Source organism: Ochlerotatus camptorhynchus, unplaced genomic scaffold (assembly GCF_037179485.1).
Source record: "Ochlerotatus camptorhynchus isolate MF236.1 unplaced genomic scaffold, CSIRO-AGI_Acam_v1.1 ptg001088l, whole genome shotgun sequence".
Classification (NCBI taxonomy): domain Eukaryota; kingdom Metazoa; phylum Arthropoda; class Insecta; order Diptera; family Culicidae; genus Ochlerotatus; species Ochlerotatus camptorhynchus.
In genome coordinates this window covers 21,009-37,231 of record NW_027041490.1, presented here as the reverse complement: position 1 = coordinate 37,231, position 16,223 = coordinate 21,009, and the positions used below count along the sequence as shown (strand labels likewise).

General features: G+C 41.8%; 1 protein-coding gene across 1 annotated transcript in view; it reads left to right on the top strand.

Moving 5' to 3' along the window:
• The window catches only part of LOC135716048 (hybrid signal transduction histidine kinase M-like), a gene marked incomplete at its 3' end in the record, with an annotated part of 36,014 nt that extends 22,535 nt beyond the window's left edge, over positions 1–13,479 (top strand). The window contains exon 4 of the mRNA XM_065238898.1: positions 13,294–13,479. Coding sequence (XP_065094970.1) covers positions 13,294–13,479 — 186 coding nt within the window. The remainder of the gene's footprint in view (positions 1–13,293) is intronic.
• Positions 13,480–16,223: the final 2,744 nt, after the last annotated feature.

Below are 16,223 nucleotides of genomic sequence, written 5' to 3'. Positions count from 1 at the left end.
CAACACTGCGATTTTCACGGCTGGTCTCTCTAGAACTCCAGTCGCTGTCTGCACCAGAGCTCGACGGACCTGTCCATCCTTGGACCGGATTGCATGGACCACCCGACCTTTCGGCCAGCAGTTCCTCGGCAGCGTTTCGTCCACGACGACGACAATGTCTCCCTCCCCGACTGGTTTGACGCGATGATACCACTTCGTCCTACGCGTGAGGGTTGGCAGATATTCAGTGACCCAGCGTCGCCAAAATCTGTTTGCGTAGACCTGCGACATCTTCCAGGTGTGCTTCAGCGTGTAGTTACAGTCATCGAATGCGATCGGGGGCTTTGAACCGTCTGATGACCCGAGTAAGAAATGATTCGGGGTAAGCGGTGAAGACAGCTCATCGTCTAGCGGTAATTCAGTTAACGGCCGAGAATTGACGATTAGTTCGATTTCGGCTAACATGTTCTTTAGTAGCTCATCAGTGGGTGTGCGTGTGAGTTGGAGGTGCTTCAGGGCCTTCTTGACAGATTGTACGAGGCGTTCCCAGGATCCGCCGAAGTGTGGAGAAGCAGGTGGGTTGAATGACCATTTGGTGTCAGTGGTAACAAAATGTTCCATCAGCTTGTCCTGGTTAACTTGCTGCAGCGTTTCCTTTAGTTCTCGACTGGCTCCGATGAAGTTGGTGCCGCGATCGCTAACTATTTCCAGAGGGGTACCTCTCCTGGCGATGAAGTTTCGGATGGCAAGGATGCACGAATCTGTTGTGAGGCTGTGGGCAACCTCGAGATGTATTGCTCGCACAGTGAGGCAGGTGATCAATACACCCCATCTTTTTTCGGTTCTCCGACCGATGACTACGGACATTGGACCGAAATAGTCGATACCGACATAGGAGAAGGGACGACAGAATGCTTTCAGACGCGTGGGGGTAGAGCGGCCATTTCTGGGGCTATTGGCTTTGCCTGGCGATTCTTGCAGTGCTGACATTGTGATCGCACACGATTGTATGTCGATCGTAGCTGAGGTACGTAGAATCTACGTCTGATTTGGTTGAGCGTAGTCTGGTGGTTCATGTGACAGAACTGCTGGTGAATACTGGCTATAATAAGGTCTGTAACTGGATGACGCTTTGGCAACAGTATTGGGCGCTTCGTACACTCGTCCACACTTTCGCAAGCGTCTATGCGGCCCTTCATTCGTAGCAGTCCACTTTCATCCAGAAACGGACTAAGTCCATACAGTGGACTACTTCTAGATAATGCGTTCTTCCATGGCTCTGGATTTGGTTTCATCAACTGGGCTATTTCCGCGGTGAACTCAGCATTTTGCACTGACTTCAGAATCAACAGTTCCGCCACTCTCAGCTCCTCTTGAGTTAGCGGACCGGTGACAATAGGCTCCTTCGATAGTCTTTTGCGTAGATTCGATGGATATCGCTTTACGAAGGCCACATGGCGCAGCAAACGTTTCCATTTGGAAAAGTCTTCCCACCTGAACAGTGCACGTTCGACGGAGTGGTGTAGTACATGCGGACGCTTTTCATCCGCGGTGCTATCGAATCTCGACATAGCAACTGGCCATTGCTCTCTCAATCCCCAGAGGAATTCAGGACCACGGTACCAACGACTTGCAGGCGAAAGATCCGGTAGCCTCTGCCATTTCGTGGCATCGTCAGCAACATTCAGCTTTGATGGGATCCAGTTCCATTCTTTTGGTTCTGTCAATTCCAACATCTCGCTTATTCGCACCGCTACGAATTGGCTATATTTGCGGTGATCTGAGTTCAGCCAACAAAGAACGTCGCGTGAATCTGACCAAAAGAAACGTTCTGTAGGTTTCAGCTTTTGTGACTCTAGAATGCAGTTCGCCAAGCGGGCTCCGATTACGGCTGCCTGAAGTTCTAGTCTGGGAATTGACACGAATCGCAATGGAGCTACCCGTGTCTTCGCGCCGACGAGCGCACATTCCACTACGCCATCTTCTTCAAATCGCAGGTAGGCAACTGCAGCAAACCCGTTTTCAGATGCATCCACGAACACATGGAGCTGAATCACATTCCGTTCGCCTGTGCTCGTCTTCATCCGGTAACATCTAGGCACGCTGACAGTCTCCACTTGCGGAAGAACTCGTAACCACGTCTGCCATTTCTCCCACTGCTCGTTCTTGATAGGATCGTCCCAATTAACACCGCTACGCCAAATTTCCTGAAGTAGTATTTTCAGGAACATTAGGAAGTGCGCGAGTAGTCCCAGAGGGTCGTAGATCATCATCAGTGTACTTAGGATCTGCCTTTTTGTTGGTACGATGAGACCCTGAAGTAACTCGGCGTTAATCCTCGACGATAATTTGAAGGTAAAGGTATCGGTAGCAGTGCACCACCACAAGCCAAGGACTTTTTCCGTTCCCATCTCGCTCGGCATACTAAGGCTTTTCTCTCCAGGCATTGCTTCTAGTTCTCGCAGCACTCGACTTGAGTTCGACAACCAATTCCGTATTTCGAACCCTGCCTGTGCGTGAACAAACCGGACATCTTTCGCTAGCTTTATCGCCTCTTGTTCCGTCTCGACACTAGAGAGCATATCATCAACGTAATGTTGTTTCACTATCGCTTCAGCTGCCCTTGGAAACTGATCCTGGAACCGTTGCGCATTGTGGTTCTTTACATACTGCGCACAGCTTGGTGAACACGTTGCTCCGAATGCCATTACTTTCATCACATAAACATCTGGACTACGGTTTAGTTCTCCGTTCCGCCATAGGAATCTTAGGCATTGTTGATCGAGCCAGTTCATCAACACCTGAAGGAACATTTCTCGAATGTCACCCGTAATGGCAATTCGGTATTCCCGGAAACGGTGTAGGACGGATACAAGACAAGTGAGTAGATCCGGTCCAGTAAGCAGGTATGAATTCAGCGATACTCCCGCTACCTTTGCGGCGGCGTCCCAAACAATACGCATCTTCCCCGGTTTATTTGGGTTAACCACAGGAAATATTGGAAGGTACCAGACGCGTGTGAATTTCTCGGCGAGTTGGTTATCCGTCAGCTTCTCGATGTACCCGATTCGCTCGTAATCCCGTATTTTCTCCTTCAATGCTTCAGCTAGTTTAGGGTCACGTTGCATTGATGCTCGTTCAATCCACAGGCTACGATCGTCGCGCACATATTCTGGACTGCAACACCAAAATCGATCAGAGTTCCTAACTTCTCCGTCTTCGGCGCTGGCATGGCGTTGTAGCCCCAGCTGCCGGGTGAGTTGATTCAACCGCATTGTAAGCTGTTCGTTTTCACGCGACAGACGAGCGATAGCATCTGTTTTCTCCTTATCTTGGTCGCTATGTTCCTTGCTAATTCTGGAATCATCGTGTAGCAGCCGATTATGCATGTATGCACAACCATTCCTTCCGCAAGCTTGCTTTACCACACACGCTCCGAAATGCTTCGTCAAACACTTCCGGCACAATTTGTTCTGCTTCAGCGCTTCCCATCGTGCTCCGACGTCCAGTTCTTGAAACTTCTTACACGATCCTACACTGCTGCATCTTCCCTGGCAGATAATGCACTGCTTGTTGACTGGCTTTGGAGTAGCCCTCTGAAGATCCACTGAGCTTGATGATGCTGGACTGTAGCTAGATGCTGAACTATGGCTTGACTCGACATGCACATGTACTTCCTCCTTTCGACCACGCTTCTCAGGTTTACCAATGTACGTGGCGATCGTCGACGGAACCGTTACAACGCATGCTGCTTCCACGAGCGTACCCAACCATGTACTGAAGTCCGATAATGTGACCGCTGTCAGTGTTTGACGATGCCTTGCCCAGTCGAGCTTCACAGTTGGTGGCAGTCTCTCAACAAGTTCTTGCAGGAGTGCCACGTTACATAGATGCTCGTTCAATCCACAGGCTACGATCGTCGCGCACATATTCTGGACTGCAACACCAAAATCGATCAGAGTTCCTAACTTCTCCGTCTTCGGCGCTGGCTTCGGCACCATACTGGAACGTATCGGAAGAGAACCTTGTTAATATTGCTGACGTGAGTGTTACAGGTTTCGGTCGTTGATTCTGCACCGGTCGGTGGAATCGGCGTTCGAGGATTCTCCGTTCGCTGGTATCTGGAATCATCGTGTAGCAGCCGATTATGCATGTATGCACAACCATTCCTTCCGCAAGCTTGCTTTACCACACACGCTCCGAAATGCTTCGTCAAACACTTCCGGCACAATTTGTTCTGCTTCAGCGCTTCCCATCGTGCTCCGACGTCCAGTTCTTGAAACTTCTTACACGATCCTACACTGCTGCATCTTCCCTGGCAGATAATGCACTGCTTGTTGACTGGCTTTGGAGTAGCCCTCTGAAGATCCACTGAGCTTGATGATGCTGGACTGTAGCTAGATGCTGAACTATGGCTTGACTCGACATGCACATGTACTTCCTCCTTTCGACCACGCTTCTCAGGTTTACCAATGTACGTGGCGATCGTCGACGGAACCGTTACAACGCATGCTGCTTCCACGAGCGTACCCAACCATGTACTGAAGTCCGATAATGTGACCGCTGTCAGTGTTTGACGATGCCTTGCCCAGTCGAGCTTCACAGTTGGTGGCAGTCTCTCAACAAGTTCTTGCAGGAGTGCCACGTTACATAGATGCTCGTTCAATCCACAGGCTACGATCGTCGCGCACATATTCTGGACTGCAACACCAAAATCGATCAGAGTTCCTAACTTCTCCGTCTTCGGCGCTGGCATTTCCCGAATCTTGCAGACTAGCGAGTGGACGATTACTTCTGGCCGGCCAAACAACGTACGTAGCGTGTTGATAACGCCTTCGAGCCCTGCTGGATACAACAAACGACTCCGCACTGCTTCAAGAGCTTTCCCCCTCAAGCTACGCTGGAGGCGAAGTAGGTTTTCCTCCTCACTGAAACCGCACATTCTGGTGGTACTCTCATAAGTGGCGATGAATAAAGGCCACTCTTCCGGGTGGCCCGAGAAAGTGGGTAGTTCCTTAGCCACTGCGTGCCGCGCGGCGAGTTGACTCCTGCTGAGTTCATGAGTCTCGTTAAAGTCATCATTCCTTGTTCGGACCGGTTCTCTTACGCTGGTTTCCATCACCCTCAAACGTTCTGCAAGCCGCTTCGTTTCGATGTCCTGCTTTCTAGCCATCTCTTCAAGCTGCCTTTCCATCCGCTCGAACGCTTTGCACATGTCACCAGCTGCAAGATGTTCACCTCCCAGCGTTGTTGAATTTGCATTCGGTACAGGAACACCGGTTGGAACATTCAACTCATCTCGAATTTGCTGTTCCCTTTTCTCCAAACGATGCTGGAATTGGTACTGCAAATCTTCAATCGTATGCTGCATCTCGCGATCCTTTTCTTGAAGTAATTTCTCGTACGCCTGCTGCTGATTATCGAACCTAGCCCGCATCTGATCCATTCTTTTTTGGAACTCCTTGAGTTGATCGCTCTGCTTTTGTTTGCTCTCCGACGTTTGATCCTCTCCACTCGATACAGGTTCCGTGATGATGATCGATGGGTTCTGGACTGCACTTTTAGCTTCACATGCTGAACAGCTCCAATCCTTCTCCACGATTCCTTCATCAACACCCACGCACTTGAAGTGGTACCACAGACCACAGTCGTCACAGCAGACCATCCGGCTATTGTCCGCATCTTCACACACTACACAACTCACACCCGGCTTGGGACCTTTTCTCCGATGCACTCTCGGCATATTTCAAACAGCTTCCCCGATCGCAATTAAACGAATTTTTTAAGAATGTTGCGATTGCAACGAAGGAGACAATTTTTCCGATTTTCTGAACGTTGTATTTCTAGTGATAACGTTAAAAAATTCCTAACGAATGAAAATTTAAATGTACAGTAGTATAAGTTTTTGTTTCTGTTGTACATAGTAATTTTAGATTATTCTTAGACGATAATTAGGTAAGTTTACTGGTTTGTGTATAAAGAGACTTACGTTTAGTGTCCCTTTTTGTGTTTAGTTGTTCGATCGGTGATGGGATCACTGTAAATTAGATTCCTAGGTTAGGTTATGAATAACAAATTTTCAACAAATTTAGGTTACAATTATGAAATTTTACCTGCTTTCAATTTGCTTTGTGTCTGTTTTAAATATGCGTGAAAGTCCCGTAGATTCCCGAGTAGCAGCTATATAATAAGTGATTCTAGGTTTAGTTTAGTTTTATAAATTCATTTTCTGCATCATCACTGCATAAACTAACCTACGCTTACGACCGTACTATTTCACCGTACTGTTAGTTCTAGTTCACTTTTATTACTAAATGCATTATATTCACTAATTTAAATAGGATAAGCAAATTTTAATTAATTTTCACTAGCAATAAGTAGGAATTATATCGAATTTTATTAACAACTTTTTATTCGATTACGGCCTTTCTTTTGATCTGTGCCTGTCTGTCTGTCTGTCTGCCTGGCGTTTTGTCACAGTGACTCACCGATAGTGGGGTACGTCAGAGCGGACAATGTATTAACATTTTAAGGTACGTACCATCGCTGCAGTTGGATGTGTGGTGCGGCGCAACGAGTTGTTGCGACAGAATCCTTTTTCAATATCCCCTTCCACATATTAGATAGGGTTCTTGTAAAAATTGATCAGGTGTTCATTAGAATCACTTTTTGGTTTCAGTAGATTAGTTCCCTTTTAAACGGATCGAGAAAGTATAACGAACACCTTTAAAATTAGGGTAAAAATCATGACTTCTCTTGAGCATCACCATTTCGTTCAGGTTGAGAGGGAGTTTTGTTTAAACATTGAATTTAGACAAAAAAAACAGTGTGTCACGCATTTTCGATCGGATTTCGTTAAAAGCTTTGATTGATTTAATTTATCTTAAAGTCTATGTTATTGAATTACCTTATGGCCGGCGCCGGTGGTGTAGTGGTAAGCGTGACTGCTTTCTAACACCCCGATGGGTCTGGGTTCAATCCCAGCCGAGGACGGTGGGATTTTTCTGAGGCATAAAAATCTCTAGTCACGTCTTCCTTCGGAAGGGAAGTAAAGCCGTTGGTCCCGGCCCATGTGTGTTGAATGGGTGCGATATCCTACGCAGGTGTGGAAGTTGCCTTCCTGCACATTCGATTGCCGTCAATGGATGGCAATCGATGTCCGTCGGTGATTGGCACTAGATTGCGGAACAGAGACCGACGTTAAATAAAGGAAAGAAGAAGAATTACCTTATGACAGAGTTTTCATGAAACACCATCGGAAAATAAATTTGACATTTTAATATCTGAGCCTCGAAATTAGATGGTAAAACTATAATTTTTTTTTTTAGGATAAACGCAATTACAATGTGTCTAAATTGAAATTGTTGATGGTCAAACATTCTCACACTACACACTAAGATTATTTCACAGATTTCTGTGAAATTTAACCGCAATCTCAACAGCTGAACGTTTGGTAAACAGTTCGTTGTTTTTTCACAGTTTTCGTGTAATGTTTCACACAATATCAGTGAAAATTTACAGGACATCTGTGAAAAATCACTAGACTGTTTACCGAACGTTCAATCTACGAAAAATCTATTTTATTCTTTAGCATCAAAATCCATTTACTCGCATCGTTCTACACTTTTTTGCGAGAAATCTTTAAGGCCTTCGTCAGTCTTCTTCTTTCTATCTACTAAGTGTGTGCGCATCTCACAACAGCATTTATTCACTTCAAAAGCAATGTTCATGAAAATAATAGGTAATATGAATGCTTTTATCGGTGTAATTTATCCGCCGGTATCTTTTTCGCAACATAAATCTGTATATTCCTGTTGATACAATTTTTTTCAAAAAAATTTCCGCATAGATGCTATATAATTCATCAGAATAAAAATAGTGCTTGATTAGAAATATGTATATTGCGTTTATATTAATTTGTTCTTTCCATAGACTCCACGCCGAATTTTCAAGCAATGCTCTTAGAAATTGTAAAACTTTAAATTGATTTTTTTCCATAAAATGCTTACAAAATGTAATTATCTGGAAAATATCCTAACAATTTTGAAAGTGCATTTCTTTTTATAAAATAAATCATAGGATAAATAAAAATAATGTAAATGAGGTGCTTAATTTAAGTCCTAATTTTTTAGTGATTGCATTGATGTAACTTTTGGATGGGAATGCAACGAAATCTGGGTTATTTTTAATTTGTGCACATAAAATTACCTTATTTTCTTACTCAAGAGCAGCTACAAGCCAAATGACGAATTGATTTGACGCGGCCTTTTTTGATTTGCATGAAACATTGCAAAATTGTTTATTCTAATCAATCATTCACATTTGAGTTCAAATTCGGCCATTTTGAATCTCTCAATTTGCAACCCAACAAACAATTTTAGCTGCAGATTAGCTTATACAGGCGAAAATTGGATTGTACATCTAATTTTTGCCTGTATGAGCTATAGCTATAGTCTGTAGCTAAAATTGTTTGTTGGGCATAACTAGAAAACGTCAAAATGATGTCAGAGACAAATTTGCAGGAAAAAAAAATCCCTTTTCAAGAAAAATGTACACGGTACAAAGTTTCTGGTAATTCAGGGTGTTTAAAACTTGAATAACAAATCATTACCGTATCCACAAAAGTTGTTGTTCTATGATTTTTGTTAATTTTTAAGAGTCCAACATGAATATTTCAGTTCACTTTCACTTCCACTTTCAGCTAAATATCAATATTGAAAGTTTGTTTACTCGATCAAGTGACTATTCGGGGCGTGTTCTTTGCATGCATCTCTATTGTTCTTATCGTTGCTGTTGGATACAAATAATTGGATAATGAATGGCGTTGAAATTAATAATACCGTCAACTTTTACTTCGGGAATGTAACTGCGAAAACCACCATGGTTGAAATTGCTAATTTTGTGTAATTATTTGATGCGGATCCCGTTCTAATGGTAGCGACGTACAGGATAGCTGTGGAAAAAATCTTCTATTTGAGTCCGAAGATTGGATGCTCCACAGATATGAATATGTTCAATATGTGCGAGTTTATGATGTTCCACCAGAACAGATCGTGATGTTGCGTTGATGCTAGGGAAATACGGTAAAGTGAAGCGTGTCATCTGTGTAAAATGCCCAGTAGAGCTGTGTTTCAACATGTACTTTGGTGTACGTGGTGTATATATGGATGTGAAAGAGGGAATTTCCATCTCGCTGCATTTTTTCAATCGGAAGGGCCACAAGGAAACAAAAACATATGTTTTTGTCTAAGCTGCACCGCATGCATTCTTGTTCTAAGCGGAAGGCCCCGAAGCAGCTAGAGAGACAAGAACAGGACGAAGCGCATAAGCAGGATGAAGAGAATCGCGCAGATCGGTCAGGTAGGATTTTAAATAGTAGTTCGTACACAGGTGTCAGGAGCTGCCGAAGCAATTGAGGAGCTCGATGAAGGAGTGATGGCAATCGACGACCGAAACCCCGAAATACCGGAGTGAATAAGAAATGAGGTCAAGCGAAGTCAGGAACAGCATTGACTGTTTTCGACTACCGGAAAAACGCGACATACTTAGGTGCAAAGGAGCTGTTGAAGCAAACACAATGCAGAGAAGAAAGAAAAATCAAAGAAAGAAGAGTGTTGCTGGTGTTGGAGAAAGTAAGCAGAAAACAGTCACCTCTCTGGAAGGAATGAACTCACACAAAGACCATCCATTTTTTTCTCGTGTAATAAAACCTCTGTATTAATAAACACGTAGAGTTTTATAAACATTTAAGCTGACACAAATAAATAAATAAATCTGAAAATGTGCATGAAAATATCACAGAACATATCTTTTTCCATCAGATCTATGAATGAAACAGGTTCAAACAGTTTTCAGTTTTTAAGTATAAATACTTTTTTGGATTTTTCTCTCAAAACTTTCTGAAATTTTAAATCATTGATTTTTTTTCTTAAAACTTTGTCTCAGATGTCATTGATAGGAATTGACGGTTTTGGATTAAAATTTGTTGAAAAAAACCGAATACGCCATTTTGAAATTTTTTGCTAAAATGCGTATGATTGACCATAACAATCAGTTATGTAAAATTTCATGCAAATCAGACGAGTTCGAGTTTGAAATTTAACTTTTTTACTGTTTGGCTTGGAAATGCTCTCAAGGAACCCCATTATTGTCAAATATGGATAGATTTTTCTTTATTATTGTACCAGAAAAAAAATCCAGTTTCATGCGACTCCACAGTTCAGCCCTAGATATAGAGTCCAATAACATTTAGGCCGGAATCAACGGCTTTAATTCCATTCCGAAGGAATAAGTGACCAACAATGTTCGTGTTAAGTGTTCAATTTATGCAACCTCTGGTTAGGGTTACCATATCAAAAACTTGTAAAGGAGCACATTTCATTTGAGGTTTGGAGATTAAGGAGGACAATGATTCCTTTCTTAACATTAAAGTAGGACATTAAGTTTTTATCATACGTTTTAATAATATGTGCGCTATCACAAAATTCATGATTTGCAAAGGTTCAATTGAGATTGTTCATTAATTGTAGTCGTTACCAATTCAATTCATCTTCTTGTTATTCTTCTGAAAAATGCATCAAACTAGCCTTCATAATTCATTTTTGATACTTGGAAATGATCTAGTCTAGCTGATTTGCATGGACACTACAGCTTTACAGGTTTAAAACCATCCCAACTTTTATCATGTACAAAAATCAGGATACATGTCATCATTGATTGAAACCCACATGGAACATCTAATAGCGAATTCGTTTATTATCGGGGTTAACACCAGTTCCAGCCCAGTGCGAAACCGAACTTTTTGTCAGTGTGTACCTCAACCTGAGCTAGGTTTTAAAAACAAACCAGCAAACTGATGTTTGTCAGAAAACAAGCAGACCCAATCTTGATAACCGATCCAGGTTGGAACTGAATAATAAACGAATTCGCTATAAGCAACCTGTTAATTTTACCATTGACTTTAGGGCCGCTGCCATAGTGGGAGCGAAGAGGCGCGCTTAGCGTTCTGTAGAAAATAATTCCTATTATTGATATTATTCCTTACATTCGATTTCACGCTTCGCGTGCCTCTTCCCTAACAGTATGGCAGCGGCCTAAACAAATCAAGCGTAACCATTCAAATCGACGTATCTGCTTTTGTAAACAATCTCTTCAATCGACGATTTGTCTTAACTGCTAACTCACCCACGCAAACAAACACCGTCATCAGGTACAGGGTAAGAAAAACGTACCCAAAAGTAAGTTCTTTTCACTCTTCTCGGCACTTTAGTGCAATGAGCTGGATTACCGAGGTGAAGCAATCACTCACACAACCCCTGTACGATACACGTAAGTACACGCAAGTAGTGACGTCACTACTTGCGTTTACGTTGATTTTTTGGTTTACTAATACAACCCTATTTCACGATCTGCGCCACCTCTCTCTGTACCTCATTGACTTTAGTGCAGGAACCCAAAAGTAGGTAAAGCGGGTTAAGGTAGTTTTCATTTACTTGTGTGCAATTCGTATGGAATTTTTCACTCGCTTTCTACCCAAAAGTAAGTTAGTTGTACCCAAAGGTAGGTAAATATGACTTTACTCAACGTTGGGTTCCCATACTTTATTACCCTTGTTGGGTGGTTTTGCTCCTCCGTGTTTGACAACATTAGAAGAAGGAAAGGAGACAAACTAGTCAAAAGTAGGTAAAAGTAAAAGTAAAAGTAGGTAAAACTTTCGCCTACTAGCTGGTGTTGTTAGTTTCTGTGAGTGAGCTTGCAGTTGCCACAAATCGTCGATTGAAGTGATTGTTGACAAAATCAGATACGTCGACTGAATAGTTATGCTTGAAATACCTAAAATTCCATAGAACCAGAACTTCAAAATCGAACACATGTTGGATTCAATCTGTGTAGCAGTGTTCCATTTGGTGAATTTTAACTTAAATTTGACAGATAGAAAATTTTCAAATAAACCTGCTATTGTACCAGACTTATTTCTGGCAGACCAGTAATCAATTTTGACAAACACCTCGAAAATCACACGATCGATAACAGAGGGATTTTCGAACATTATAATTTATTTTCAAAATGTCCAATTTAAATAAAAATGCAGAAAAATTGATGAATTTTCACTGACGCTTCGAAAATAAATTATAATGTTCGAAAATCCATATGTTGTTGATCGTCCGATTTTCGAGAAAAAGATTGTCAAAATTGAATCCTTGTTTGTCTGAAATAAGTCTGGAAGAATAGTAGGTTTATTTGAAAATTTTCCATCTGTCAAATATAAGTTAAAATTCACCAAATGAACCCCAGCTTAAATGCAGGGGGAGTTGACAACTGTAGTATACTCCCAGTCCCACCATCGAATGAAAGTTGGTAGATAATATGAGGTTGCGACATAATTAAAAAATAAGCTTTGTAAACAATGCTCTTTGAAAACAATTTATTGAATATGTTTCTGAAAAAAATGCAAGGATTAAAAAGGAGGACATTTTCGGGCATAAGGCGGATGTAGAAAAATTATTGAAAAAGGAGGACATATCCTCCTTTAGGATACCATATGGTAACCCTACCTCTGGTTAAAGACGGTGTCAATTGTCTATTTAAAAAAAGACACCAACCCCTATTTCTACATTGTAAATTAATATGCCCAACGCATAACTGTTGTGACTGTGAAAATAAATTACAATAAGAAACATCTGATCATGATATCCTTATACCACGTCATAGCTCCGTAGTATTTACAGTGCTTAATCTTCATTCTCCCTCAGCTCAGTCGGTAAAGGCTCAGCTACAAAGCAAGAAGACCATGCTGGAAAATTTGTCGACTTCCCTGGGCATAGAAGTATGATTGGACTTGCCACACAATTATACCAATACAAAAATGGTACAGGCATCGAAAGCTCTCAATTAATAACTGTGGAAGTGCATCTAGAACACTTAGTTGAGAGCACGCAATAAGCTAATATGCCATACGCAAGAAGCTTGAAATGCGAGGAGGAAGGAAGTAATCTTCGTTAAAACATCATCACTGACAGCTTTGGAAAAGTTCGCGAGTCATAGTGAGTTTTCGTGAACTTTTCTATCACTGATTACTGATCAAGATATTTGAGATGAAGTTATTTTGCATCTTCGGATATGTTGCGCAGAACCCAACATCACGTCGTAACATGTTTTGGTCTAGGACAATATTGTTCCTAAATCGGAGACAATACATTATTTTACGTCATCCGAATGAACATTGTTCCAATTACTAAAAAGTACGCTCTTAATCACTCTTTGATACCAACAATCTTACAATTTAATTTTTCAATCATCAATTTGATTTTTCAGGTGGAATGCCTCGCTTCACGGCAGCCGTCGCCGCCGCAGCCAATATGGCTCAGTATCTCTCTCAGAGCCACGGTGGACCTCTCAAAACCCATTCAGGTGCGCTAGTGGAACGAACTCATCTCTACTGGCCCGGGCTGCAAGGATTAGTCACCAATCCGATGGCCTGGCGGGAACGATTCGGTTCAAGTAAGTGTCCTATTTTAGCAATATGCAATTGAAAGAAAGAGGCAGTGTGATTAAATGTGCCGATAAACTAGGCATCACATTTGCTAGTTAGTTACATCTTTGTTTGCTGTAAATGATTCGATATTGATGGGGCGCAATTCTGGGTACACAAAATACATGAGCTCTGATAAAAACCGATTTAATTTATCGATTGGGGCTGGCTTCTGTGTTTGCCTTGGAAATTTCACATTTTTTCCTTAGATCACTAGAAGGTAATCTTCCAGGCAGCTTTATGTTCTTTTGATTTTATCAATATCATACGGACATTTTACCAAACCAGACAAGCTATGCTCCCAAATCAATATGATATTTATAGCTGTAGATAAGATCTGTGCAAATCAATTCAAGCCCGAAACAACTTGTTCTTGGGTTGTCTCTAATTATCACTGCAATTATTAGGTCTGTATCTGATTTTACTTTTCCGCAGTCCTCCATATGCCCTTTAACCGACGACGTAGCTTACAATCTTAATCGAAAAACAAGACCGAGCCATCGTTAGTCAGCTTGGGAAATCAATAAAGCAGAGATTTAACAGCTGTCTATCGGTCAATTATCTCCGTCGACAATATGATGGAAAACGACCCACTGGAGAATGGGGTGGATATTTTGCAAGGTGAAATCCGGTGGAAGTTTTGGAGGCGACGAGCCCGACCAACATGTTTCGAATAATTGATGATCCAGAGAGTGGAGAAAGAAAAACTTGCCAAAGAGCCAACTTGGCCAGGAAGAAGCCCCGAGCACTTTAGCTGTCACAGCACGGCAGGCTTAGTCTAATACAGTGCACAGTTTGTGTTGTCCGGTTTCGGAGAGTTGCTGAGCGATGAGAACATCCCGTAATTTCCACATCATTTGGAGATGCTTTGTATGCAATTTCGCTACACAGCATCACTTGCACTTAATATATGAAGAGTCGAGAACAGGGCTTGGCACGACTTTGACCGGACAGTGCAATACTGCTGTGAACGGGATCATAGGCATAGATTTCAGGACATTATCAACAACGAAATGCAGCACGAAAATGTTCCGGTGTGTAGTGCAGCATCAGGGATCATCATTATCCATCTATTGACATGCAATGGACGACTTATAATAGAGAGACAAAAGTCTCTTAATGTGTTTGGATCTAAAATGTCCTGCATGCCTCTAGCCGGTTGGCATTCTCCTACAGCTGCATCCAACAACGAACGAACGGTTGGGTAGCTGCTGTGTTGCAACTGAGCCGGACTAGTTTTCGACCTGGACTCTGTCCATCAATGCACAAGGATGCGTTTGGCATATGTGTGTTGGAACTGCACAACTGCTTCTTGGCTATGCCAATCCAGAGAAGCCGCAACGATGGGAGAATATTGTCAGAGGGCTCGCGTATTCGGCAATTACGACGAAATCCTGATCCAAAAACTTGTTGGCACTGGCCTCAGAGGATAGCACTGGGCGATGTTGCTAATGCGTTCTTCCGCCAGCTCCACCAGCATCACCGATGATAGCCAACGTAACGTTTGGAATCAAGTGGCCGGCCTGTGAACGTTCGTTTCAGTGGTGATGGCAATTTATATAGAAGCTCGATAAGTGAGACGGTTTCAAGTGATGCTTTTAAACTATGCAACTGGCTCGACTGTCTGTGGTGGCTTAAGTTTATCTGGTTGCTTCCGCAGGATGAATCACGTTGGAACGAAGCCTAAAAGTTGTCTACTTTTAGAACAAACACTCTTGGGCACGGAAATTGAAGAGATTCGTGGGTGCAGTGGCAGCTTGGTTGGTGTGACATATGGATATTTAATCGAATTTATGAAGGTAATGTGAGGTAGCGCCCCTGTAGTAGGGAGTTAGTTTTCAAAATAAAATTTAATATTTTTATTTTGGAAATGAAAAAAAAAATTTCCCAGGGGTTCAATGCGCATTTTTTGTTTGAACGCTTGTATGAAAACGTTTATAGTTTAGACTAGAGTCGGTGTATAATGAGTCACGCCAAGAAAAAAACAGTTGAACTCGCATCACGGTTTTCGAAAGCTTGCCTTTCTTTTAACTTGGCAACAGAGGACTTCTGCATTAACTTCAAATGACTTCTAGCGAGAAAAATTAATAGCGGCTGTAGTAAATCATTATATCAGTGATTTTGTCAAATTACCTTTACAAAAAATAGTAGAAATTATTATTACTGATCATAACCAAACGTATCCCATGACAATTGAATGCTCACTGCGTGTTTATTATCATTTCATCGATTATATTTTATATTTTATTGCAATACCTTTCATGGACCTTTCATAGCATCGTAATGTTTATTTACTTTGCACGATAGGTAGCTGGTTTGACAGTTCGATAGGTAGACTTGGCTTCACTCTTGGCGTGACTCATTATACACCGACTCTAGTTTAGACTTACAAAATGAGGCCCGAGTGTGGTGTATATATTGCGGAACAATGATTTTTTATTTAAAAAAATGTATCTAAATGTTCTCCGACATCGCTAATTTTTTATATCTTATGTAAAATAAAATGATCTCTCGATTAAAAATATTTAAATAAGAAGGGTCTTCAACCTCGCAGTGAAAATCAAGAAAAAGCATTTGTCAATATTTATGATATAATGGTAGATAAGGAATGAGAGAAAAAAAGAGAGCGGTAAAAAGATAAATCTTTTTACAGTAATCTCTCTTTAAACCGGTGTTTAAACGACCATTTAGTTAAGGAGGATACCGAGTTACA